We start from the raw sequence: 27,517 nt of genomic DNA, 5'->3' as shown, positions 1-27,517 counted from the left end.
AACCCCTTTTATTTAGCTCGTTCTTTCGTTACTATGTGCGAGCACGAGCCGGATTTTATAACACGAGGAAGCACTGTTGTCATACTTCGGGGAATATGCGCACAAAGTGCGTAACAGCAACCCATACCATAGATCCAGTACTTAGAGACCACAAAAAACACCTCCACAAAAAGAACAGATAACAACTTATACACCGTAGGAACAACAGCCCCCTCAAATCTTTGTAGAATGCTGAATTATCTTACAGCTTTCAAAAAGGATATACGCAAACCATGGACCTTAGAAATGAGGCAGGTTCTAGCTCACTAGTGGCTCACTGGCGACTTACGCATCCATCCTCTTTTCCGTGTGTCGGGTGGTTGAACAAACTGTCCTTTTTAAAGCGAAAGCTTTCTTAGTGGCACCGATGGCGTCCTGTCAAAAAACTAGTGCATTTCCCCGTAGACCGGTTGGTTGACCGAAAAGATCTGATAAGATCTCTGGACACACGAAGCGTGCACGGTGAAACCGCGCTTCCCATGTGTCAAAACGGTTACTTTAAAATGGCGAAAAAGGAACTGTTCTAGATAAGACAACACACACATCGACCATGAAGGAGGAGGAAAAGAGAGAAAACGATTTTTAATGAAGTCTGGCTATGTTAGCCAGGCTAACTTGCTACGCTAGATGATGATGAAAGGGGAGTTGAAAGGGGGGCCTTTATCTCGTAAACCACGTATCGTTATAATTTAGATCGTTCGTAGATGCATTTACTTAGTGCGCAAAAAATCCTCGCGTCGGTTCGATCTTCGTTTAAAATTTGGGTCTTTCAAGGTTTTAAGATCCATGGGACTCACTTCTAGCGAAGGTTTTGGCGCACTTTTGACGCAGTTCTGGTTTGAGATAGCTTTTGCGCTTCTCTCTTTAGGAGGAGATGGTAAATCTTTTTGGTTAAAACGGAATGCGACAAAATATATTAGCGAAACTTTTACCGTATTTTTTTTTTCTGTTCATACCAAAACAATCGGATCCTACTAATAATCCAACGCATAAAATGAGCATATATCGTGGTTGTAGCATGGGGATATGATGTACACGACGTGGATGGTTTCCTTTCCACCATGCAGGGCCACCTGGACACCAGGCGATTCACATCGATGTCGGCTCTCCGGAGTCGGTGCGAACTGTGTTCGACAACATTCAGAGCCACAGCGGCGAGCCACTGTCAATCGTGGTCAACTGCGCTGGGATACTGCCACTTCCGACACCCTTCGTCGAGCTAGACGTGGAAGAATTTGACCGCGTCATGAAGGTCAACCTCCGCGTAAGGTCTCTGGTTTCAAGGCTTGAAACAGCGCAGAATACGTTAGACGAATCGTATGAAAGTAGTCTTTTCTGAACGTGGCGTTGAGCCGCAAACTGTGCTGGGGTCTCATCGCGTTCACATATAAGTCATGCGGCATAGGGTAAGCGTTTCAAGAGCAAATTCCTGGTTTTTCGGTGCATCAGTCTGTTCTTATGACTGCGCTCTGTAGAGAGTGATTGCGACGCGACATCGCGTTCGGGGAACGGCACAGAGAGGACGACACCCGACTTCGGGAGGCGAAGGCGACTGATCGGCCTCCATCTTTCCAGCCCAATTGCAGTGAGCAGGTAGACGTTGAAGAACGAGGCTAGGTTCTACACTCCTGCATCATGATCATGCCCATTCACAAACACTTGCTGAAGGGGATCCGGGATGTTTGGAAGCTATACTCGTGCCAGCATGGGAGACCACAACTTTCACGGCAAAGGTCACAATTCTCGCAGGGCACGTTCCTGGTGATGCAAGCAGCGGCGCAGCGCATGCAGCGGGACAAGGTCACCGACGGCAGAATCGTGAACATGTCGAGCATTTTAGCCAGGACTAGTCAGCCTGGCGAGGTCGCTTACTCTGCTTCCAAGGCGGCCGTGACGGCGCTCACCAGGTACACGTATACGCGAACAAGCATGAAAGACGTCGAAGTTTTACAAAGAGGGGGATTGTGCTTTGCAAAGTACCGACTCACTACTATAAATAACACGCCCCGTGTCCGGCGCACTATAAAAGTCTGTATCTATAAAGTACGTGAAAATAAGCTTTAAAGGCCGAATACTTGCGAGTCATTCGGCGGTACTGTTGCATACGTCTCTCGTTATCGTTGCTCCGAGATTGAAATACATTCTCTTTAATGGGGAAATATTATGTGATTTAATAGGTCGAAAGTACGACGCCCCTAGCCAAAGATGACACATAAAAACGGCCGACGCAGGAAAGAACAATGGATTACTGAGTTAAGCAAAAATTGGCTCTGAGCAGGAATCGATCCCAGGTCGTCAGGAATGCAAAACGAATTCGCATCCAAACGTCAGGACGGGTCAATGGCGCTAGCTGACTAAAATTGGACCTCGTGAATGCGTTGTGGCCTTTACCTTAATTGGACACATACGTTAGAGACACTGAGGCCTACGTGAGTAATTTCAGCCGGCCTATCACAGGAGCAGCAATTAGGCGAGCCGTAAAATACCTTTTTTGCTGAAAGTCCGCTTTGCTTGGGGATGCGAACGCGGGCTTACATGCGACCCAGACGTTAGGGCCAACTTTAAGCTTTCAGCTCTAGCGGCGTCAACCGGTATACCCTTAGCTTTACGTGCAACGAGTTTGTCTTTGCTTAACATGTTGTAAAGTATCTTACAAGGGGTAAACAGCGCACGTAGACAAGGAGAACCAAGGAAGGAAGGCCGGACCAAGCGGTGAAGAATTGTAGTTCAGCGCTTTATCCGGTCTTTTTTTCTCGGTTGTCCTGGTCAACGTTCACTACTAGCTAACACCTTTGAAGAAGAAGAACAAGCTTGTTGACTCTTGTAAAAGAGGAAGGTTACATGAGTAGATATATCCAGACGAGGGTCCCATAGTTGATACTGCGCCGGCACCCTCGGTATATTATCACATGAAAAAAAATACAGTGAAAACAGCCAAAGACAAATTGCATAGTCAGAAATTTCAGTTACACTTCTAGAGCTAAAGTAACAGAAGAGATGTACAACCGAAGGAACTCATGTCATAACATTACTAGGCAGACTCAATTAAAAGAAAATAATGAGACGAAAAGAAATACAAAAGAAAAAAAGGAAAGAAAGAAGATGCTTTGAGCTGCTTCATCGATTAGCCCCCAAGCCATTCTTGTTATGTCGTAAAGCTCAACGTTATAGCTACCTAAGGTTATGCTTGATGATTACTACGGCGCAAACAAACAGGGGCGAAGAAGAAACATGCACAACACCACGGCGAACATCCAACTAGTTTTTATTGAAGAAAATGACGCAACTTGCATGCACAAGCACAGAACACTGCGACGTCAAAATACGCCGCATGCGCAAAAAGGCTAATTCTTTATCTGAAAGCGTAATTTGAAAGCCATACTAGCCATCCAACATAATGTACCAACTTGGCCATATGAAGATTTTGTTATACCTAATGTTAAGCCTGCATAGGTCTAACGAAGGTTACTGGCCGAGGCTTTCGGTCACACTAGGGTAACGGAGAAAATAAAAAGACTAGTAAGGAAAAGGGTGATTACGATTATTGATTACGTGATGACACATTATTTCAGAACGCGCCTTGCCTAGCACCTCAGTCCCGCCACTTCCTCACCGAACGGCGCAGCTGTCACCAAGGATCCAGGGCGCTATGGCGGCGCCCGTAATAGCCGTGCTACAGTTGAACTTACACCCTATGTTTTCGCATTCACTACACCATATTAGATGCTTAGGTTTAGTGCACTGTCGCCTAGGAGACCTCGTTGTTTAGCCAAATATTGAGCGGAAGGAAACGCACATTTGGAGAACGAACTGACAACACACATTCCAACGTTCCCCATCTCTCCCTGTCCCTCTCGGCAGGACGGTGGCGGTGGAGCTTGCCAGTTCAGGCATCCGCGTCACCGCTGTGGCTCCCAGCATGACACACACGCCCATGGTCACCAAGGCCTTCAGCGCAGATCGTATGGCAACGCTCGCCACGGGCATACCCATGGGTCGAGCGGCCCAGCCGAGTGAAGTGGCCGCAGTGGTGGCCTTCCTGTGCGGAGCCGAAAGCTCTTTCGTCACGGGCTCCACCTTCGACGTCAGCGGCGGCCTCTAGTGACGTCACAGGGGCCCTGAAGTCAGGCAGCTGCGTCGACAGGGATGCGAACGCTGTGTTGACACCTCAACGTCGAAAAATTCCGCCAGAACGGTCCAGAAATCCTCTACGATGCGCTAAATATTTTTCGAAAGTAGCTGAATCATTTGCTGAACTTATTTACATTCCAAAGTCAGAAAAGGTTAAAACGCTAATTGGTTCATCAGTTCCCAAGCCGAAAGCTGAATGGCAAAATGTCGATGGAGGTTTTTTTTTTTTTTTTTTAAGTTTTCAACTTATGTTTCTTATGAGACCAAAGTTGTTACCGAGTAGCGTCCAAAACACTGGTTAAAGCAAAGTATGAAATCTTGGAAGCTTTCTATACCTTTAAGTGCTTTGCATTTATAACATTTTGCTTCATTGTGAAGTTTCCTGCCATATCTTGACGACCTACATGAATATTCTGTAACCTGTTATGTGTATGTCAAATTAATTAGGAGGTGGTGGTGTGCCTATATTTCTATATTTATGTTGTATTCCATCCTGTTGTAATATTGTAACCACTGAGGCCTTTAATGCACTGTTACTGCACTGTTACTTTACCTGTTAGGTTTAGGAGGTGCCCCTTCCCCCCTTCCCCTACAGCCTCTGACTTCTGGGTTTACTACTGCATTAGGTTTTCTTGTGCATCTCTTTATATTCGAAAATACATTCAACGGCGACAATAAAAAATGCTGCGCAGAATACGCAGCAGAAAGGGACATTTTTCGAATGATTTCATGAATTATTTATAAGAAATAAAGTATATATATTTCAGAAAAAAATTAACGATGGAAATTTTTGCACTGCTTGCGCCACTACAACATTAATTCGAACTGTACATCTGATTGGTGCTTAATCATGATCAGGTCAGAAGGTATTACAATATTGCAGGAACACACGCCACTCCGAATTATCAGTACGTATTCTCTCTTTTTCAATTGAAGGGCTTCCTGTAAAGTGGTCAGTTGTCCACACGCTTAGCTAGAGCAGAAGATTCGCCTTTAGCGAAGCATAGCCAGGAAATTCTGTCAAAGGACTGTTCAAACGAGTCTGTAGCACCTAAGTGCCCCCCCCCCCCCCCTGAACCTAAAGGAGTACTGACACCAAATTTTTACGTCATGTTTTTATTGCTTAGATCGATGCCTACGGGGCTAACTATCATGAAACAGTAGTTCAAATACACCAGCGGACGATAAACGAGGAACTATAACGCAGCGAAAACCGCCGTCAACGGCAGCCGTTTCAAAAAGCCCGGAGGACGTCACGGTTTCCGCTGAACAGGGCCGGCGCTATCACGTGGGTATGCGAAAACCCGTGACGCTCCATCCACGCGCCAGACGGTTGCGCCTTGCCATTATCCGGGGGCCGGGTGGACGTCACGGAGTAGGGGAGCACGCGGCTACGTCACCTCGTTTGCTCTACCACACTTGATGCCACACGATGTCGATTTCGGTGGAAGCCTCCAGCACAGCAGTCTCGTCGGCGCTACATCTGCAATCAATTTAGGATATGTTCCACGCGACGCATGCTGTTCATACTTTACGCAGGGTATCCTGGTGGGTAAAGGAAACGAACTGTACAATAATATCAACCCCGAAAATTGGTGTCAGTAGCCCTTTAAGAGCGGTGCAGCAGTTGTGGGTAAATTACTTTACGTCAAGGCGAGAGAACGTAAGTGGGTAAAGCATTGCTCCAGCTAAGACGGCGGACGACTGTACAGGCGCCGTCAAAAGTAATTGTAACATGGTCTCATAAACTTACAGGAGTTTCTTTTCTCGGAAATTGCCTGGCTGCATTGGTGTGCGTTTAAAGGAGCCCTCCCCAATAAAAAAGCCCCCTGTAAACGGGTAAGGGCTGCCATAAAGCCAGTTAGACAAACATTTTGTGGCATCCACAAATCATTGTTCCAATTACTTATGATCGGCACCTGTACATGTAAAGGGTGGTGTCAACCCATGACAGTGCTTCTTAGGAATCTTGACCCCCGCCATTCATGTGAGGAAAAGTCAGAGCCCGTGCATCCTGTTGAAGTCCGGAAAATTGGTGCTCTGGTGGGATTTGCTATGTCGGGGTTCAGCTGCATTGGGGGTTTGCTATGTTGAATTATTATGACAGTTGTGTGAACTCTACGTCGCAGACTATGGTGACACATGATTGGTAGGTAGCGAAAAAGGACTTTTTATTATGGCACGAATTCGCCTCTCACGGCTCTAGTGCGCCGTGGGGCATTGCTTAGTGCCATAGGTGGGAGAGACCTGGGCGTGGCGAGAAGTTTACAGGACTTGGAAAAGAGGTGGCGGTGGTGGAGAGGAGTATGAAGGGGGGCTGAGCCCGAGGAGGTTAAAAAAACATTTTAACCTCCTTGGCTGAGCCATGCTTCCTGCGCAGGTGGCTCCACTGCGCAACAGCAACAAGTAATGTAGGGAAGCCAGGTTACAAAGACCAGACCTACATCGCCTCACTTCAAGTTGTCTTCACATCTGAACACAGTTTTATTGCTGGAAAGTTGTTTTTTCAGGGGCAATATAAACAATCTTGCAACAAAATATGGAGCCCCGAGGATCTTTCTTTTTTATTTTTTATGAATTTTTCCATAGACTGAAAATTGGTCTACGCTTGGTCTGTGGCCGGAGACGATGTGAGCCATGGATAGCTGCCCTGTAAAAGAATCGCCTGTTCCCTACAGGTGTCATTCCTGCACTCCATCATTTCAAATGCACCACTTTTATTCACCGCGGTGGCCCAGTGCCTAACCCGTTGGGATATCGTGTACAAGGTGATGCGTTCCATTTCCGGCAGTGGCGAGTGTGTGTTTTTTTATTGTGTCGAAAAGCAAAATAGGACATTGTGTACCTCCCTTCAGCGCATTACCGATCCCCGGTTGGCTCTAATTACAATTACGCCGCAGATCGGGGCACTTTTGGCGCGTTTAATATAAATTTTCAGCTAAGTTTAGCGGGTTCTGCAGCTTTCCTTTCTGCACTTTAACGCATTTTCTTGCAGCACCGCAGCAGATGACCACCTAAAACGTCCCGCTAAACAAACTCCTTTGAACCACGTCTATGTGAAAGTAACTAACTGTATGCGCGCGGGTAACCCCAGGTCGAGCAGAGAGAAAGTGGAAAAACATTTCAGCAACATGTCAGGTTGGAGGCTGAGGCATCACCGCCTTCACAGTAGGCCAGAATGTCCTCGGAAATCTTCTGCGCGTGAAGGCAGAGCTTGGAATAAAATACTGTGCTGCCCACGGCTTATATGGGGCCTAATGTAGCGGCCACTTTGCGTTTTCCTTCTTCCAGCGCCTTATTTTCGCAGAAACGTTACGTAACACGGATAATTCCTGAAAGCGAACGAGGAACGAGCCTCTTCCGTGGTCAATGGGCCATAACTGGGCGCGCGAGTTTGTTTGCTCACGGGTAGGCAAGCCGAGGTTTTGCATCGCTGACTAAGGAGCCGGTTCAGCGCTTACTTCTCAAGACTTGGGCAACGAAGTCGCTTCCCCGAAAAAATGAGGGGCAAATAAACACTGTTTTGATAATACAGCCTCGCCCTTTCTTACCCACCGTGCAACATTCTCGCCACGTGGTTGGCTAGAGGCGATCTATCGAAAGGCCTACAAACTTCGACGTTTTCTCAGATTCCTTTTAACCGTGGCTGCTGAAATAAACAGGGTGGCGCGAGTGATGGCTCTGCAAGCAGGCTTTCTTGTATAAGAGGTGTTAGACAAGAGCCGAAGACAACGGCTGCTGAGACGGGAAGGTTGCAACTTACTCCCCGATATTAAGAGTCCTCCCGATGCATATCATGCCATCGATGTTTTTTTTTTCTTTTGTTTTTGAAGCACGGTAATAATTTAGCTTCAGTGGCACATCCGCATCAAGGTGCAAGATCATGCAATTAGTTCACGGTGGACTCTACGGTTATCGTGTCCATGACGTCATATATACGAAATTGTCTCTGGACTGCCCTAAAGGGGCATGCATGAGCATATAATACCCATCTTAGGCTGAGCTTTTTACAAGCAAACCAGAAAATCTGAATCGAAGAATAGTTCACCATTTGATCGGCTTGTCTTTTTTTTTATTCAAAGAAGATATCCCTAACATCACCAAGGCCTCTGCTCTCTATTTACGTGTAGGTACGTTTTGTGAATCCCATTTTGCAAACCCACTTTCAACAAACTGCCGAACAAAATGGAATGAACGGATTCTTTTCAATCAATCAATCAAAGTCAATGCAGTTTTGTTCTACGACGATCGGCATCACAATGACACTTACTTCCGAATCTCTTATTCGTAAAAAAACGCTTGCGAATTCTTTATCGCTATATCTAAACACAGGGGCTTCAATGACGAGATGAAGGCCGTAACTCGCGTTTTGTATACGTACTTCGGCACAAACAGCACCGCTCTTGATCGCTTAGAAAACCGCAGACCCGTATCGAGTTTTCCGTATTTCTGACTAATACTATCCCTAGATCAACACCTGTTTCTCATACCTGTTTTCAAGCGTCTCCTATCTGTTTCCGGAAAAGAGAACTAAGGCAAAAAACAGTTCGTAGCTCCGGAGGGGGTTATTCCCCTTCTATCGTTCCTACCCTACTACCGTGTTCTATACTGGCTGCACGTCTCAGCACCGGGATCGGGTACCTTTACTTTTATATTTTTTTTTCAATGTCATTTGAATCTGACCTCCCTACACCAACGCCCACAGCAGTTCCTCTCGATCCATACAATATCATCAAAGGATCGTAGGCAGCCTCCTTGCCTAACACACGTGCCAGTGAGCTCGTGGAGTATAGGCAGTCAGCACCCTCGGGGCAAATGGCAGTCAGTCAAGGTGACCACGCGTTCAAGGGTCTGTGAAGGCTGGGGCAGCGGGAGCGCGAAGGGGCATCGTAAAGGCATTCGTTTACCGACCAGGCAGCACCGTTGCTCGCGCTGTCAGCGGTGACGACACGTCTTCGTGAGGGGAAACTCCTGAACAGCGGCGGCGGTTTCGCTACGCACGAGTGCAGCCGCGCATTGATGGTTCGCCACTAATCAAATCCGGAAGAGTCGACCGGGGCACACTTTGAGATCCGCTCGATCGCCGTCAAGGCCGCCGAAACGTTGCCGCAGTGTTGCGGCTGATGGCTGCGGGTGGTCGCTAGCAGCGCCTGTTTATGAGCCCCCCGCGCGGGTATGACTGATGCGCGCTCGGAGACGGACGACGGCGACCATCCATCGGCGCACGCACAGCGCAAGCGCGAGAGGCACGCCAACCTCAGGTAAGCGATGGTCGGTGTGACGGTCCGCAGCAAGCGTTTATAACGCATTCTACGCTGCCACTTGGCGGCATGCGTGACAGATTGCCGTTCTCACGTACATGCGTGCGCAGTCACACATGTTATGTACGTATGCATGTACGTACGTATGTATGTATGTATGTATGTATGTATGTATGTATGTATGTATGTATGTATGTATGTATGTATGTATGCATGTATGTATGTATGTATGTATGTATGTATGTATGTATGTATGTATGTATGCATGTGTGTATGCATTAGGGGTGGGCGATTGATCGATTAACCTTCCGATTAATCGATTAATGCTTTAGTCGCGATTATTTTTTTAATCAGTTAATCGGTTGAAGTCACGTGATCGAAATGGAACAAGATGAACGCGCGTATCTTTTCAGCGTTGCGGCCGGCTTGGGCACCCTCCATGGGAACAGGCCCCCTCGCCACAGCCGACTCGTCATGGGAAAACTGATCAGAGGCATCTTGTTCTAAGGGGTCCCGTAATAGGGAAAGGGGTAGCACCGACCTTCTCATTCTTGAAAATATCGTTTAGAAGTTTCATTTTGGGCGGATGTCGAGAAGGGAGCGGGGAGGTACGTGTTAGTTGCTTCAACTCCAATAATTCGCACCAGGTTGACCCTTTCGCAGTCGGTGCGTTGGCCTTCCCTCTTGCTTTTTTGCAGGTGGTGGTTGAAATTAACTTTTTTGGTTTAACACGCTCTCTCTTTCTTATCTTAATTCTCCTCCCAAAAGAAATGTGTCACACGGGTAGGGAAAGATATAGTACAAAACTTCTTAACTCCACATTGCTGAGAAAGGATTGCGAGAATCACGTAGTTTGTGAGAAGAACGTGTGAAAATTAGTTATGATTACCCTTTCTTACTCAGCAACTATTATGCAACATGTACAAACGATAATGAGTGATGCCTTTTCAACAATTACGTCTAAAAACACCCCGCTCCCGTGAGAAACTTTTCTAAGTAACAAAATGTCCTATGACGAATGATCCTATGTGACCAAACGGCCCATTACGAACCGGCCTATGACGAAACGCCATGTGACGAACGGACCTACACCCACAAAAAACGGCGAGCGGGCATTCCCACCGTTTTTCCCAATATGAACCAACAATATCGTAAGTAAACCACGATTAATCGAAGCCCCCTGCAGTTACGGAGCGTACCGACTTTCGTGATTCTAGAAATAGGGCGAGTGACGAATGCGGCGATAAGCGTCCCGCCCGCATCACCGCCAAGATGAGGATCTGCTCAGCTCGTCTGGGATGTCTGTGATTTGCTAGCCTGACTTGGCCCTGTTGTTGTTGTTCTCTCTTTCTGCTCTATCCTTTCATACCCCCTCTACTCCCCTTCCCCAACACCGGGTTGTATGCAGGTGAGCTCCTATAACGAGCTCAATAATATCCCTACTGTACTTCCTTTCCCTTTCTCTTCTCTGAAACCACTCAGCTGCGAACAGGCCTAGGCGCATACTGAAAATATTCAATATTATATTTTATAATTATTATAAAATAATATTTGTATCATTTTCTTCGTCAACTAACGCAACTGATTAACCAATTAATTAATTAACCGATTAAAGCCTATCGATTAATCAGATTAAAATTTTTAATCGACGCCCAGCCCTAGTATGTATGTATGTATGTACGTATGTATGTATGTATGTATGTATGTATGTGTGTATGTACGTATGTATGTATGTATGTATGTATGTATGTATGTATGTATGTATGTATGTATGTATGTATGTATGTATGTATTTATGTATGTACATTCATCAAAAGTGTTAACAACATCAAAAAAAAGTTGCCAGCCAATGCACAGGGGGGCAGCTCACGATGGTGCCCAATGGCTAGCCGCGAGTTAATGCGCATGCGCTGGGGCAGCCTGGTGCGGAAGGTCAGCCTCCTTGGCGAGGAACATCAGCCACCGAAGGTTCGCTAGTGGCTATTGTAAGCTGCCGCTCTGTGCATAGGCTGGCACCATCGGACGCGTTGCCCAAGGCGTTAAGTTTGAGCCCCACCTGAAGAGGATACATTTTTTCCATTTATTCCCCTTCAAGAACATTAACCCCTCGGGGAGAAAATCGTCAAGGGCATTAAATGGGAGGGAAACTCTCTAATCTTACTGATTAAAACAAAGCTGAACATCAGGTTTATTCTTTTTTTTTTTTTTTTTTTTGCGCCAGCATGGTACATTTCGTATTCTTCGGGCTTCGAAAGGTACTTGCATATACAGAAAGCAATGCTTAAGGCCCCGAAATTTCCGTATCGCTTTCCTTCACATCTCTTCATGATTTGCCAGACAGCGGGTAATTCAGTGTTCATAATACCAGCATTTCCCGAAGACACTGTACCTAACGGTGCCAGATGCTTTGTAGGGGCTGGGGAACACGTCTGCCCAAGTTCCGTATACGAAAAACTTTTCAAGAAAGGTCCGCTAAGTTTAGTAAAGAACGTTTTTCACCCCCCCCCCCCCCCCACCCCCTCCCAATCCACTCTTACAATTTGTGACGTCACAAGTCGAGGGAAAGAAAAACTGCCGCTGCTTGTGACACCAGTTTCAGCACTTTTTTTTTTTTTAAGGCGTATCATTCTTTGCCGAGTATCCCTACAGACAGGACCGCGGAACGCACTGCATTTCCACAAAAATGCATATTCTGTGGTAGTAACACCTTTAATCATTACAATAGTGTAATACCCCTGACGCACGGGCGCCTAAAAGGCCTTTCCAGAGAAGGAGTGCTACCAAAACGGCGTTCGCATCGGTGACACACGACAAAGGAGAATCTCCTTCACCGCAGCGGGCATTTCCCGTAAGGGGTGTTCGCCTATCTCATGGCCTATCTCCTTACCCGGACGAAAAGGAGCAGCTAGCGGCGCAGCCTCGTAAGCAGGCGCTTGCAAGTCATAAGCTTCTAAGAACTTAATGAGACCGAATGCCATTTCATAAAACTTTCATAAATTGTTAAAACTGCAATGAAATTAAATTTCATCAAACAAGCCTAATCGTAATGTACTATTGTAAACAGCTGCCCACTATTGTCAGATTAGGCACGGAACATAGGTTAAAAAAGCACTTTATCGTTGCTGTTTAATACAAATATGTAAAATTACCCATTTATTTTTTATAAACAACAATAAAACGCACGGTTACTCTCTAAAATAATAGAGAGGATCTGTTGGCAGCATTTTATTTTTGTTTTTGTGCATGCTTTTTCCACAGAACTACTAGCGCCACTTTAGGGGTGTGTCAGTTGCGGGAACTACACAACGGAGATCGGGGGTTGCTAAGTGTCAGGAGCGCCACTCCTTTCCACAAAATGCCTTTTGACGTGGGAAAAGGGGTTTAGTTTAAAGGATATCTAGCGTTGCCGTGTGCCAGAGGTATAAATGGAGATAATTGGTCGGACAGAATTTTGAAAAACTGAAAAACTGAAAAATAGGAAAAATAGAAAAAATAAAATTTTAACAAAAATGATCTGCCAAAATCTTATCCCCCCAAAAAAACCGAAGAATGAACAAAAAAGTTCGTAAAGGAACGTTGTAAATACGTATAAATAATATCGTAAACGGACCAACACTGCAGCACGCCTTACATCTTAAAAAAGACATAATTAACGATGTAAGGGCACTTCATCGTTATAATGGTATAAATTTACATCATTGGCGAAAAGAAACAAAACAAAACTTTAAAAGAATAAAATAACCTAGAGTCTTTTTCTACCCATAGTCATGCTTGGCTGTAAAGAACTCGCACTCTAGACAACCGGCATAAGAATGCTACGCATTAGTAGACAATTCTGTGAATTTCTGCAGATTTTTTGCTGTTTGTCTATGCCTCAGGTTATCAAATCGTCATTTCCTGTCGCGAAATATAGTATTCTGGCAAACTAGGCACGGAAATACCTCGTTGTACTATCTTACAACCTCAGTCCCTTCAAATCCCCACGTTATTACCATAGCAAAAAAAAAAAAACTACACATTAACATGCAGATCAACCAAGATAAGAATGCCACCATGTGTCTTGCCCTGCAGCTACTGAGTCTACTAAGAGCGCTACTACTTGAGCGTCAGTGTCGTTTGTGCTCTCTATAGTATATTGTTTATTTGGTGTAAGTACGTGCAGTATATTCCGCCAATGTGGACGTTTGTTTGAACTCCAATACTTAAATGCGTATGCTTGTTCGTTTTCAGTTTTATTTTTGCATTTATTTTTCAGGTATGCTTTTAGTTGCAATTTCCCGTTCTAAAACGCATGTGCGGTCACGCGCATTTTTCAAAATCAAATTCCGTAGCAGTTTCACTTACTTGAAAGCAAAGCCACCGGGACTGGGCTTCTCCGTTAACCAACAGGCATTGACGTGGGCTGGAGTGAATTAGTGTTCGAGCTTTGTCTCGTTCCTAGTATTATCTTCGTGCCTGTAGCTAAAGTTATGTACACACCAACTAGCGGAATATTCATCCTTAAATGTGCCGTAAGTTTGGTCGGTTGGCAGTATTCCACGAGCGGGTAGTATTCCGTGTTTGACCCTAAATTAGTCTGCCGCGCAAGATTGCCGATTTCGTTTGAGCCGTCAAATTCGCCCTGATAATATGAGCAGCCATGAGAAATGTCGCTTTTGAAAACCGTGACTGGCCCCTTTCTGCTGTAGCGTAATCGTTTAACGTAGTGTTTGTCTGAAGTTTCCCGAAATTATGATGGTCATTTTCCGAAGTCTTCTTTTGTATCAGACACAATTAGCCAATCGTAAGCAATACATGGGCAGAAAAGATAAAAAACCCAACTGTCTCATTCTATTCAACCCGACAGCGTGCGATATGAGAAACCTTTGCATTTGTTTACGCCGCACCGCACAAAACAATTACGCTTGCGTCTTCAGTACGCCCCCCAAAATTAGGAAAACTCATTTCGTAGAACATCACAGATGACGGGTAACCCCTGAACCATTACCCGAGCCCCTCCGCGCCTGATCTTCCCTTAAGCGCCAAACCGTCTTCAAAGCCGGGGTATAAACAGCCATAAGTGACGCACGTAACCGATCATATAACGCGACCAAGGGTAGCCAAAGATTGCGTGTTTGCGGACGTCCCCTTAGGCACGTTTCCTCATCCTCGCACCTCGAAGGTCGGGTTGCGGCGTCGCTTCGAGTATCCGATACATGAAAGGGCGTGTTTGCGCGCACGAGTCCGGTTCGTTTACGCAGCCGTCGCGCTTTTATTCAGCGACAGCGGCTATCGGGAAGTTGCGGCGGCGCCTACGTCCACACACGCAGATCTCTCATTCTAATCGTTCCATTTCCTGCAGGCCTCCTCTCATGTCTCGGCGCTCGCCGCCGGCGGGCGGACCGACCTTGACACTCTTGTTCACTGTGCTACTACTGCCCTTGGCGCTGCTGCTTCCCGAACAAGCCGCAGCAGCGGAGGCCTCCAAGACGCCCTCCAAGCAGCGGGCGACGGGACTGGTCAAGCACATCTGCAAGGGCACCGAGAAGTTCACCAACACCATCAACCTCTTGCTGACCTTCGGTCGGAAGGCGCTGGAGGCGCCCAGGCCGCTCAAGTTCGGCGAGAACCTCGGCCTCAACCTCACCCTGCAGAATCTCGATACGCTGACGCTTCGAGAGATGCCGCAGACGTTCTGCAACGAGAGCGTTGCCGAAGCCAAGCTTCCGCTCAGGCTATCGCCGTCCGTAGTGCTCACGCGCAGGAGGTCGCTCCTGTTCAGCCCCAACAACCAGAAGAACATATCGTACACTCTCGCCGGTCTCGAACTCGACATCGCCGTTCGAATCGACCGAAACGATCCGACCAACCGTGTGGTGATCACGTCGCTGGAAATTGTGTACGTGGACATGATTGAGATAGAAGTGAAGACGTTCGCGCCCATCTCGGGAAGACCCGTGACGATGTTTCACGAGCACCCGCCGACGCCCGGAAAGATCGCGTTGCTCAGACCCATAATTCAGGCGGGACTACAGAGGATCCTCGACGGCGGGGGGATCAGCTTATAGAAATAAAATTACGGTTGTTTGTTGACATGTTTCCATTCTGCTGGAGCAAATTATGTTAATTCCACACTACACAGGGGTGTTGGTTTACGAATAATATGCAATGAGGGGAGGGCTGTTATTTTTGCGTACAGACGAACAAGGACTAGTGCCCCAAGCTACAAACTGCACAGAATAGGCGAGATAACTGTGACCTGGCCACGAACTGCACGGCGAGGGTGTATGACTTTACCGTTTACTGCAGAATTTACGAGCTTTTAGTGCTATCACAGATGGTGGAACGTTAGACCCGGCAAGCCCCCTTGATTGCAATAAATTGACAAAACATCTGTCCAAGAAATCTTGTTCCTAAAGAAAAAAGGCTCATCCGAAAGTTACTACGGCAACTCTTTGTAATGGTAGACACGCCACGATGATGGCAAGGGCACCCGTAATCAGGAGCGGCCCCGCCATGGGACCGTCCTCGAAGGCGTACGATACTATCGTAGTTTTTAATGAACGCAGCCTTACGGACAGTAAAATTCGGTTCTCTCTTCTTGCTTTGGGTAAAGCGCGCGCGCGCGAACGTGTGTGCGTATGTGTGTGTGCGCGCGCGTTTGTGTCCGGTCTCCCATCCTTCGCACGTAGGTGCGATCAAGTACATTAGGTTTCAACCTCGTACTATCAACGTCCACTTCAAATGTGTCTCAACCTTGCAACGCGAGGTGAGGTTAAGGAGACGTCGGGGGCTACCACATGCTGAGCGATTGGAATCGGAGGGTTGGGTGGCAACCTGAGCCAACGAGTTAGAGGGTTCAGGTTAGAAATGAGGTTAGATCGAGGTTCAAGAGTTGTGCGTTTACGTTTCGGCGTGGACGCCCGCCATTCAAACGTATCTTCCAAACGTCGTCTTGATTTTCGCGAAAAGTGTTGAATGCTTTGCTTCGAATACGCATACTTTGAATACGTATTCACTCTTCGGCAAATTTTCTAGGCCGTGTCTCACCCCTCGGGGCGCAAATAATTGAAACCGAAAGATTGACGTGCAATTATGGCTGAATTAATTTACGACAGTAAGAGAGAAACGTGCTTTCACGAGCGTCCTGGCGTAAGGAATCCCGGTTTTACTCAGACCTAAGCTTGCCTTTTGAATTCTACGCGTCCTATTAACCTTCGGCAAGGTCTAGAAACTTTTGACATATACTTTTCAGCGATATAGCCGTACGTATTTAGCGCGTAATTAGCGTATATGTACGTATACTTTTCGCTTTCGATTCAGTTCGGCACTGACTTCGCTCGGTGTTAATTAATGGCATAAACACCAGGGAAGTCATTCGTGAAGTTTTCCCTTCTACTTGAAAGTCACGCATTTAGCAGGGTACTGCGAATTGTTTCAGGTAAATGCTCAGACCCAACGCTTAAATTGCAAACTATATGTTTTACACCCAGGTCCTTCAGTGTGTCCTCAAGGGAGTATAAAAAAACTAACCAATTCATCAGCTTGCAGTTTAGGTGAGGTCGGGGTCGGAGTGTTGTTGGGGATGAGATGATCTCTATGTTGTGCAGCCGATGTTGAGGTGAGCCTGCCCAAGTGGAAGGCAAGCTCAATAGTGACGTCGAGTTTTAAAAACTTAAGTATGTGGTAACGTCGGAGCAGTGCAGTTATTCGCCCGCCTCCGCGAGTCATGCCCACATTCCGCATGCTTAAAGCCAATACAGAAGACACAGGTACTTCTATGGCAACTCTCGGAGCCACCAAGCAAAGCTTTTTTTTTCACGGCCATACACCACTAAGTTACCATTCATTACGTTTCAGTGAAAGCTCATTTTAAGTCAGAGAGATTGCACTTGAGAATCGGTATTGCGCGGGAATTGCTTGCAACTGAAAGCTGAACACAGCAAGGTCTGTAGAACGCCTAAAAAACGCCGAGGAAATAGGAACCTTGTCCAACGAATCTAGAAAAGCCCCCTGGCCGGGGTATGCAGTTGGCAATAACACACTCCAATAAAACATGTTGTTGGGCGAGTGTGTGCATTTTTAATTGGAGGCTTAGCGCGAAGAAGACAAATACGGTGATAGACGAGACAGGCGACGCAGACTAGACAAGCGCCTGTCTCGTCCTTCACCATCTTCGTCTTCTTTGCGCTAATACTACACTCCATTTTTGACAGGCATCCGACTCCCTCAGTCTATACAATCCAAATGCTTCGGACAGGAGCCAATGACAAATACGCAGCACCCTGTTCAACCAACCCAGCGCAAAAACCCAGTGAGAGGGGGAATGTCGTATATGCAAAACTGGCAAACCTGCTGAAACAGCCGTCCCATTTATTACGTCAGCAGAAGAGTGAAACGTACTCCTACCGCGCTTCCTATATGCTCGTCCTTCGCCGCCCGAACTTACGGCCTTCTTGACAGCAAAACCACAGCGGCCATTAGGTTAGATAATAGGTTAGCTCGCTTTGCATAACGATAACAAAATGGACATCTGTAGAGCCCACTCTCCGGAGTTGGAAGACGCCCAAAAAGACCCCAGGCAGAAAGAACTGTGAAGAGTATAAAAGTGCCTCGTATTTACGTCCATCGCCTCCTGGTGGCCGAAAAAATAAATTCATTTCACTGTTCTTTCATTTCCCTATAATCACGCCAGTTAAGCCATCTGTTCCTGTCGCACCGGGGTTTTGCTGTTGCGTAGTCGTCGCTGATAGGATTGTGAGAAAGTCGATGGGTCGACGAGAACAACATTTTGCGGAAGACACCCAGCAGCCTTCGTTTATCTACATGGTCAATTAGAACTGCAAAACCCAGCAAAAAAGCTTTGACCTCGCACAAAAGGCCCCGGCTTCGAAAATTATTCTTAGAAATTTTAGCATGAGGGTAATCGTACATTTGCCAAGATATCATTCACATCTGTCTATACCCATTCAGTCCATTCAACGGTGACCTCAACGAATTTCATTTCACATACGGAAGTATTGTACCCAATTTAAAAACAGATCGGAACCGTTTTAACGCATTTCACGTCACCTAATTAGCTTGAGCACACATCGCCCACAACACCACCCAGAAAAAAAAAACTTTTTTTTTTTTCCAAATGCAGCCAGAGAGTAAACACAGAAGTATGCCCCAGTGTACTTTCTCGTAATTGGATCCCATTACAGGTGAACTCTGACGTTGTTTTAAAGAGATGAAATAACAATAAGCGGCTGCATTCACGTAAGGTCAGCAGGACATACATGGGGGAATAAAATTGCTTTAGGTATAGGTTCAATCCAGCCTTCGTTGAATTAATTTTTCTTAATCACCGCCGCGTCCATGGGTCGTCAATTTCAGAAACGCCGAAATGGTTCTCAACCTATACGCTATCGTCTACACTTCGCTCTTGTGCAGAGCCAGACGGGATACAGAATGCGGTGTATAGTATGCCTCGCCGACTGCTTCTCCATTTAGTGTTTGTGTCGTCAGTTCTGGTGGTCGGAAGCTGCGTTGCTGGTAAGTGACGTGTCTTATTTTCATCTGTATTTTTATAAGCCTCCTACCGCACGAGCAGTACGAAACCTGAGCTGAAAATGAGCACGTTTGGTAAGATTGATGTTTTTCACACACACACGCACACACACACACACACACACATATATATATATATATATATATATATATATATATATATATATATATATATCAGCGTGTCGAACCGCAAAGAGTACCGGTTTGGTTATGGTTCGGGTTCGGGGGAATTAATTTCGTTTTGGTTCAGGGCCAGTTCTACTAAACCACGTACAAAACCGGTTCGCGAACCGGGTCGGAAGCTTTGAACCGGTTCACGACCCGGTTCGATGAGTTGAATTATCAGAGACAGGAGAAAAACTTTTTTTATAATTTAAAGCGACCATGACAACAAAATACAAACAAAACTTTATAATTCGGCTTTTTTTTAATAACAGTAATGCACTTTCGAAGACAGCTTTAAACAATTGGGCCATATATTTGGAATAGTGGATGAAGTAGTGACGATTAACCAGCCACTTTCGCGCCAAGCCCTTATGTCGCCCAGGTGAATAGTCTCGGATATTCTCCCGAAAGATGGGACAGTTTTGTACAGTCGACATTTTGAATCTGGACGAAAAATTTTCTTATAGGTCCTTGTGCACAAGTAATGACTGAAATTAGCTCGCCGGAAAAAAATCCTTTCTTTCTAAAAAATCCCTGAGACGACTGGGGTAACAGCTGCGTTGGACGAATCGCACGATATTCGGAACATTTACCTCTGCAAAACACAAACTATTGCAGTAATCACTGAAGGTTTTTCTGTCGAGACTTCGCATAGTTTTAAATGAGTTAACGCATTTATTTTTGGTATGCAGAGAATTCTTTCCAATCAAAAATTACAATAATGACGTTTTTAAAAACTGCTGAATTGTCAAGCCTAGTTATATCATATCCAACCTGAACAAGCTAGGGAGTACAATTACTTATTAAACCCCGTCCACGATTCACACTCTTTGAGCCAAATTCTAGCTTGTGTAGAAAAAAAATGTTCAATATAAAACAAAATGTATTGCAGTGCAGGTAAGTAGGGCACTATGCTCTAATTTAAAAACCAATATAAAAAGACAATCTAGGATATTTGCATCCTTTCACAAATCCAAGCTAAGGTTGTATTCTCTGACATCCCTTAATAAGGAACATGTTGCATTATTTGTGCAGTTTTGTAGCGAGATAGTATGATAATGACCTCGTATGCTGTATTGCGGTGACATACTAAAATAGTTCGTTACGAACTTCTGGCGTCAACGTAATAATAGGAGTGGCCGGTACAACCTTGTTCACACACGTCCAGAGTTATAAGTACCATCACCACGGCACTCGCTGCCTTCGCAGTGATGTCAAGTTTGGTCATTTCAAAGGTCGGGCAACGCAAAAGACGTGTAGAGAAAAATTACCTCTTAATTTTGCGCTCATTCGATGGCTGAACGTAGCGAGGAGCAGAAAGTTTTCGTGTATGAACTCTGCGCAGATTAATATAAAACCAATAATTGGGCTTTTTTTTAGTTTTCCCGAGCAAACACACTTGTTGGAGAATATTTGCACGTATAATGCCAAGAAGCTATATACAGGGTGCCCCAGCTATCATGCACCAAGATTTAAAAAAAAGAGTAAAGGCGTTACTCGAAGAAAACCTAGTGCGTAATGTTTGCAGTACTGTGGAGAAGCGGACAGTAATTTTATTGTTAATGAGAGTTAATAATTAATTCTAGTTATTTATCTAACTCTAGATGTACTGTCCTGATCACTAAAGTGTCAATGAGGCGCTTGTAGGTACCCACGAGGGGCATCTAACTGCGGTATTTTCAGCAATGAACTAACTGCGTACTCATTTATTTTGACTGGTAAAGAAACCCCGCAAAATACGAAAAATACCACGTTACGGCGCCCCTGCGCTCATGCGGATAAGACTTATCAAGTGTGCATACACTTTCCAGGTGCCCGACCGTTTGAGAAAATTATTAACCCCAACAAACAGGCCCGTTGAGCGTGAGTGCCTTCGCCGTTGCGCAGTGCAGCAATACTGCGGCCTTATTTCTCGTGTACAGTAACCGCGAGGGAAAGGAAAAGTAGACGTTTCATATTGCCTGCTGGACGCTGGGAGTATGACGTTTTTTTCCGCTCAGTCATGCGCTCTGGATGCTCGGCCAGCGGCAGCATACCATTGAAACGTTAGTGCTCGTACCTTTCTCCACGTTGCGACCACGCACAGAACAGAACGTTGATAGTGCTGTGATTGCTCTGAAGGGAAAAGTGCGTGAGAGGTTACGAAGTTATACTCTGCGAAAGAGAAAAGCCCCGAAAGACAGTGACCACGCATTACCAACAACGGGTGGTCGACCCGTGTCCTCGTGAACACGTAACCGTTATGTATTTTTCGGTTCAGTTCCGGTTGGGGTTCAGCGTGCTCAAAAAATGACGGTAACTTCGGGATCAGTTCGGTGTTCCGGTTCGACACCCTGATATATATATATATATATATATATATATATATATATATATATATATATATATATAGATATATATATATATATATATATATATATATATATATATATATATATATATATATATATATATATATATATATATATATATATATATATATATATATATATATATATATATATACATATATAAATATAGTGGTCATCGCACCAGACAGCAGACCGGTATTCTGGAGGTCGTGGGTGGTTGGGATCCCACCTAGCGGGTATTTTTTCTCCACTTTCTTTCTTTCCAAATTCTTTATCTGTTTCAATAACCTACCACATCCTCCCCTTTGCTTTCCGAGGTTTTCTTGACTGCCAACTCTTATTTCTGTCTTATTTTCAACGAGCCCCTCATTTCCCATTCTGATTCGCTACATGCATAGCGAGGGCCTCGGTTCTGGCAGTCTTGGTGCCATAGGAAGCTTAAGAGGGTTCAACGCTGGTCGACCACTCTTGACATGTCGTAGACACTCTAGTCACGGCCCTGGGGTTAAAAAGAAGGTCCCCTTCACCCCGAGTAGTGCGAGTGGCGCTGGCTACCACCCCCAAGCACCGGAAACAAAAATACCTTTAACATAAATACCCCAGAAAGTGGAGGGGGAAATCGCCCCACCGGTAGCGTAGTGGTTATCGCACCAGACCGGTATTCCGGAGGTCATGGGTTCGGATCCCACCTGGCGGGCATTTTTTCTCCACTTTCTTTCCAAATTCTTTATCTGTTTCAATAACCCACCACATCCTCCCCTTTGCTTTCCGAGGTTTTCTTGACTGCCAACCCTTATTTCTGTCTTATATATATATATATATATATATAAGGGTTGGCAGTCAAAAACCTCGGAAAGCAAAGGGGAGAATGTCGGATGTCGGAGGTGATTGAAACAGATAAAGAATTTGGAAACACAGAAAGACACCTTCTTTCTGTCTTTTCAAATTCTTTATCTGTTGTTTCAACGAGCCCCTCGTTTCCTATTCTGATTTTATATATATATATATATATATATATATATATATATATATATATATATATATAGAGAGAGAGAGAGAGAGAGAGAGAGAGAAAGAAAGAAATGCCGGCAGTCTACAACGCCAAAGAAAGCATAGGGGAATGGTTAGACTATTTTTTACCGTTAGTGACGTTACATTGTTTTTCTTTCTGTCTGTCTCACTTAATTAATAATAAAAATGTAACGTCACTACCGGTAAAAAATAGTCTAGCCATTCCCCTATACTTTCTTTGGCGTTGTAGACTGCCGGCATTTCTTTCTATATTTCCTAACGAGCCCCTCATTTCCAAACTTTATATATATATAAATATAAACTCACACAGAACGAGAAAATAAGGTAAGTAGAGACAGAGACGCGCGAATAAAAACGAAAAAATAAAAGGGTACTGACGTTTCAGGCAGAGGACATCCTTTCTTCATAGTACAGAATAAGTTGGTTTCAGGGTTATACATATAGAGAATGTAGCAAAGGAGAGGGCAGGGCAAGGTAAGGAAGAGTTTGTACAATGCATTGGTGGGCAGCGAAAAAAAATTAGAGAAGTGGAAGAGGGAAAAAAAGATAACAAAAAATCACAGTCACGCGGTACGAATATGAGAAAAAAGAACGAAAGAAAAAAGAAAAAGAAGGAAAAAATTAACATGGTAATTGCTATGTTCAGCGTCCCGTGACAGCAGGGGGAAAGAGAGGGGTCAAAAGAAGATATGCCATGCACGCTTACGGCGCACATCTGGCCATACACATCCGTTCTAAGACTGAAACCTGAATCTGATTCTTAGAACGGATGTGTATGGCCAGATGTGTGCCGTAGGCGTTTATGGACATATCTTCTTTTTCAATCACCTCAGATGTGCGCCGTAGGCGTTTATGGACATATCTTCTTTTTCAATCGCCTGACTCATTCGTTAATTCAAGATTTTCTTCTCATCTTATATCATGTGTAAATATCTGCGGCCCAGAAACGGCAGCCCCGTGGCAACGACGCAGCGCGAAGATCCCCCCCAACACTTTGCATATAAAGAACGTGTGCCTCTGTGGTGTGACGGGATTGACATCGGCTTCGTAACGCGAGGGACCCGGGTTCGACCCCGACCGGAGGAGGCGGTTATCTTATTGAAGCCTCTGCTTGGGTGCGTGACTCTGCGTGACTACGGTGGCAAGATACAGTGACCCCGGACGTGCAACGACGACAAGCCGGGCCCTTGAAGTGCGCAGAACTTAAAACCCTATTGGCGGCGAGGCCGGGTATCAGCCAGGCTAACGACCTCATTTACCGGGCGCATGGCCTCCGCGATCGGCAGTTGGCGGTGGTGCGCCGCCGGCAACCGATCACGGAGGCCGTGACCGGGGTATGCGGCGGCCTGCCGCTAGTCCAAGCAAGCGCGCCCACGTATGACGTCGTCAACCGGTTCCCACAGCTTGATGCCCAATGATTTCGGGCGTTGTTCGGTTGTTTCGCTCAACGATACTACGGTTACCACAATAAGGCTGAATGTATATATAGTCAAACCCGGTTATAGCGAACTATAATATGCGCCGCGATTAGTTCGATACATCCAATAATTCTATATAGCCGAACCCATCTATGACAAATTTTTTTGTTACGAGTTCGCAATACGTGGGACCCTCCCCCCCCCCTTCCATTCCCACATAATGAAACGAACACATAAAGTATGTCATTACCTTACACAAAACAATCCATTTATTGCATGCAATAAAGCTACTTTCCGCCTAAACTGCCTACTTCGCAAGAAAGGGGGGTGATTTTTGTTTTCACTTTCGTTTTGGCGGCATTCTCTACACGAGACATCGTTTGCACCAGTTCAAGTCCGTGTCCTTCAATATCGAAACAATATTGGAGGAGAACATCGACTGGCAAAAGCGCTTCATAAAGCGTCGGACGGCTTTACGTTCTGACATCCTCAGTCTCTTTACTGTTTTCAGCAGCGCCAGCTGCCATGACATTGGCGACGGTGTATGCGCTCGAGGGGCTCACAGTGACGGCAACATCGTCGTCAACACTCAGGAAACCCTCCGAGGACACTCCTTTCGGCACAGCATCTGGAACATTTGGGAGCTCTTCGCGCAGTTCACCGATGATGCCGTCTTGGTCCGGACTCGCTGGCTGGATGGGCTCCGTCGGGAATCCCGTGCGTCGGAAATAGTTACGGAAGGTGTCGGGCGTCACGTCGGTCCATGCGAGGCTCAACATCTCAATCGTGGCCAATCAGCATATCAATGGCCACTCCGAGACCACGCATTTCGGTGGCAATTATAGGCGCGCCGAGTTCGATATATCCGCTGCGAGCTTCGTTATAAGGAATATGTTTTGCATATATTTTTGTAACTGATTTTTTTTTTGTTGCATACAGTCAAACCCGGCTATAATGAACCCGGATAGAGCGAATGCGAATTATGCTATATATCGAACAAAAATAATTCAGTTACGGAAATACATGGGAAACATATTCCTTTAAACGAAGTTCACATCCGATATATCGAACTCTGGGCGCCTAGAATGGCAGCCGAAATGCATGATCTCGGAGCGGCGATTGAGATGTGGATTGGCCGCGACCACGGAGCAAGAGCCACGTCCTGAGGCATTGCGCTTCGCACGGAGCGACGTGACGCCCAATACTTTCCGGAACTGTTTCCGATGCGCGGGACTCGTGACGGAACCCGCCCAGCCAGTGAGTGCGGACCAAGACAGCAGTATCGGTGAACTGTGGCAAGAGCTCGCCAACGTTCCCGATGATTTCGTCAGTGAAATCCGTCCGACGCTTATAATGAAGCGCTTTCGGCAGTCGATGTGCTCCGCCAATGCTTCTTAGATTTTTGAGGACACGGATTCAAACTGGTGCAAACAATGTTTCGGGTAGAGAATGCTATGCTAGTTGAAGCCGCCAAAACGAAAGTGAAAACAAAAATCACCGCTTTTTTTTTTTTTTTTGCAACGTGGGCAGCTAAGGCGGAAAGTAGCTTTGATACTTGCAATAAATGGATTATTTTGGTGTGGTAATGGCTACTGTACTGTGTTCGTTTCTGCATACGCGGATGGCGGAGTTGGGGAGGGGGCGGGGGGCTCCCGCGGATTGCGAACTCGTTACAATAAGCTCGTTATAGGCGGGTACGGCTATATCGAACTATTGGATATATCGAACTAATCGCGGTGCATATGGCAGTCCGCTATAAACGGGTTTGACTGTATATAGCATAATTCGCTCTATCCGGGTTCGTTATAATCGGGTTTGACTGTAGGTGTCACATATCATCTCCACCGTATTGGCCATGGGCGATGACAGTCGGGAGCTCACGGCCGATTCGCCAGTTCGCATTCGGCTGCGACGTCAACGAGCCCACCCACATTTCTCCGACAGGGGATTGGCAGGTACGATGAAAGCTGTAGTCAGAGGCTCACGGCGGATTCACCAAAACCAGTTGACTTTGTGCACATCGATAACCACATCAAAGGAACGTGCATTAATTACCCTTGCCTTCCACAAAAACAACGCCGTTGGAGCCGTGGACTTCTCTCCGTGTGTACTCCGTGGGAGCCTCTCCGTGTGTACTTTTACGGACCACAAAGCTATGGCGGTCGCCATCAACCCTATCCCGCCTCCGTTGCCACCGCTACGACGCCGAGGTTACACGTCAGACTTGTATAGATCTAACGACTATAGTACACTGTCGTCACAGAAGACGACATCTTCGCCCCAGATTAGCGAACATGACGTAGATCTCATAGCGCTAAATAACCATATAATGGTTTTGCACGTAACACACGTAAGGAATCTTGAGGCTTTTTTCCGGATTTTGGGTACGCTCTATGTATCTTTCACATGTACGATTCTGCACGTCAGGGTTTCCGCTTGGACCTAATTTTGCCAGCGTCGGTGATCTCTTGTATCCCTCTCTGCCAAGGAACGCGCCTGGTCACTACGGCGGACTTGAGCAGTGGGCGTCCTCTGAGAAGAGCGCGTCGCCAGTCGCGCTTCATTTGCAAAAGCAACGACAGCTTCACCAAGGTGATGGGGAGTGTGATCGAGGCGAACCGGGAGGTAATCCGTGCCACGGCCCCGTTGTACGTCGGTGACAGCGAGAACCTCGGCCTGGTTCGCCTGCTGAACGGAAGAGTCTACAACCTGCACACTATCAAGGTACGTCCCTCTCCCCACGTCATACATACACCACGTACGCGTACATTCTGTGTGCGCGTTCGGGATGGGGCGCAGACCATCGTATGGTATACGACATTGACAACGTAGGAGTGAATGGAATGTTGGTATGCCAGTTTCGTTTGCATACCAAGGAAAGTTAAGGCAGAGTCAATTGGTCGCCTCTTTATTAACATGTAATAAGGGAGAATGGCACCGGAAAGTCATGGAAAAGTAAGAAGAAGAGCCCGTGCCCATGAGCACTCACTAAGACAGACAGAAGAGAAAAGAAGGCGGTGGAATATATGCAATTGACCCACTATTTCCCTTGCACTTTTATTTTTTCTGCGTTGTTTTTATTTGCACTACTTACCATCGTGCCTACAGTCAAACGAATTTCGGTTTTTCTGAATGTATTTGCAGTCCTGTCCCTCATGCATGCAAAGCATCCATGAAAGCAATGAGTTGGGTGCGCGTGAAATATTAATTGTTAAAACCAAATTCAACCACTACTACATGAGACGACTATTACGACGACGACCACGACGACGACAGGAGACGCCAACAGCCCCAGCCCCTAAGAGGCTTCGCCCCTAAAAACGGAAAGTTGATGGTGGGTCAAGAATATATACCACCGCCTTCTTTTCTCCTGTGTGTGTTTGCGTGGGTGCGTGCATGTGCACGGGCTTCTCTTCTTATTTTCAATGGCTCCCCAGGCGTCGATCGACTACGACGCCCGCCGTGTAGCGTAGGGATACGGATTACTGCGACATCTAAATCTCTTACTCATGCCCGCTCTTTCATTAGGACAGCAGAAAAAAAAAGACCCTAGACCACGTCATTGCGTCGGCTACAAAATTTAACGATG

General features: G+C 46.0%; 3 protein-coding genes across 6 annotated transcripts in view; all 3 read left to right on the top strand.

The window, feature by feature from the left end:
• Nucleotides 1-5,410, top strand: part of LOC144170237 ((3R)-3-hydroxyacyl-CoA dehydrogenase-like) — a 52,881-nt gene extending 47,471 nt beyond the window's left edge. For all 4 annotated transcript variants that reach the window (XM_077699888.1, XM_077699889.1, XM_077699890.1 and 1 more), the window contains exons 3-5: nucleotides 1,107-1,303; nucleotides 1,789-1,946; nucleotides 3,901-5,410. In XM_077699888.1, coding sequence (XP_077556014.1) covers nucleotides 1,107-1,303; nucleotides 1,789-1,946; nucleotides 3,901-4,141 — 596 coding nt within the window. In that variant the 3' untranslated portion in view covers nucleotides 4,142-5,410. The remainder of the gene's footprint in view (nucleotides 1-1,106; nucleotides 1,304-1,788; nucleotides 1,947-3,900) is intronic.
• A 3,485-nt stretch (nucleotides 5,411-8,895) lies between these two features.
• On the top strand, nucleotides 8,896-15,503 carry LOC144170236 (uncharacterized). The gene is made up of 2 exons (XM_077699886.1): nucleotides 8,896-9,431; nucleotides 14,773-15,503. The coding sequence occupies exons 1-2, from the start codon at nucleotides 9,346-9,348 to the stop codon at nucleotides 15,476-15,478; spliced, it is 792 nt and encodes a 263-aa protein (XP_077556012.1). The 5' UTR covers nucleotides 8,896-9,345; the 3' UTR covers nucleotides 15,479-15,503.
• Nucleotides 15,504-18,847: 3,344 nt separating this feature from the next.
• The window catches only part of LOC144167709 (uncharacterized), a 9,498-nt gene continuing 828 nt past the window's right edge, over nucleotides 18,848-27,517 (top strand). The window contains exons 1-2 of the mRNA XM_077696894.1: nucleotides 18,848-18,947; nucleotides 26,417-26,652. Of these exons, the coding sequence (XP_077553020.1) occupies nucleotides 18,878-18,947; nucleotides 26,417-26,652 (306 nt within the window). The 5' untranslated portion in view covers nucleotides 18,848-18,877. The remainder of the gene's footprint in view (nucleotides 18,948-26,416; nucleotides 26,653-27,517) is intronic.

The sequence above is a fragment of the Haemaphysalis longicornis genome, unplaced genomic scaffold, assembly GCF_048455015.1.
Source record: "Haemaphysalis longicornis isolate Haplotype H1 unplaced genomic scaffold, Haemaphysalis longicornis Haplotype H1 scaffold_2, whole genome shotgun sequence".
Classification (NCBI taxonomy): domain Eukaryota; kingdom Metazoa; phylum Arthropoda; class Arachnida; order Ixodida; family Ixodidae; genus Haemaphysalis; species Haemaphysalis longicornis.
This window is presented reverse-complemented; position numbering and strand designations above follow the sequence as displayed.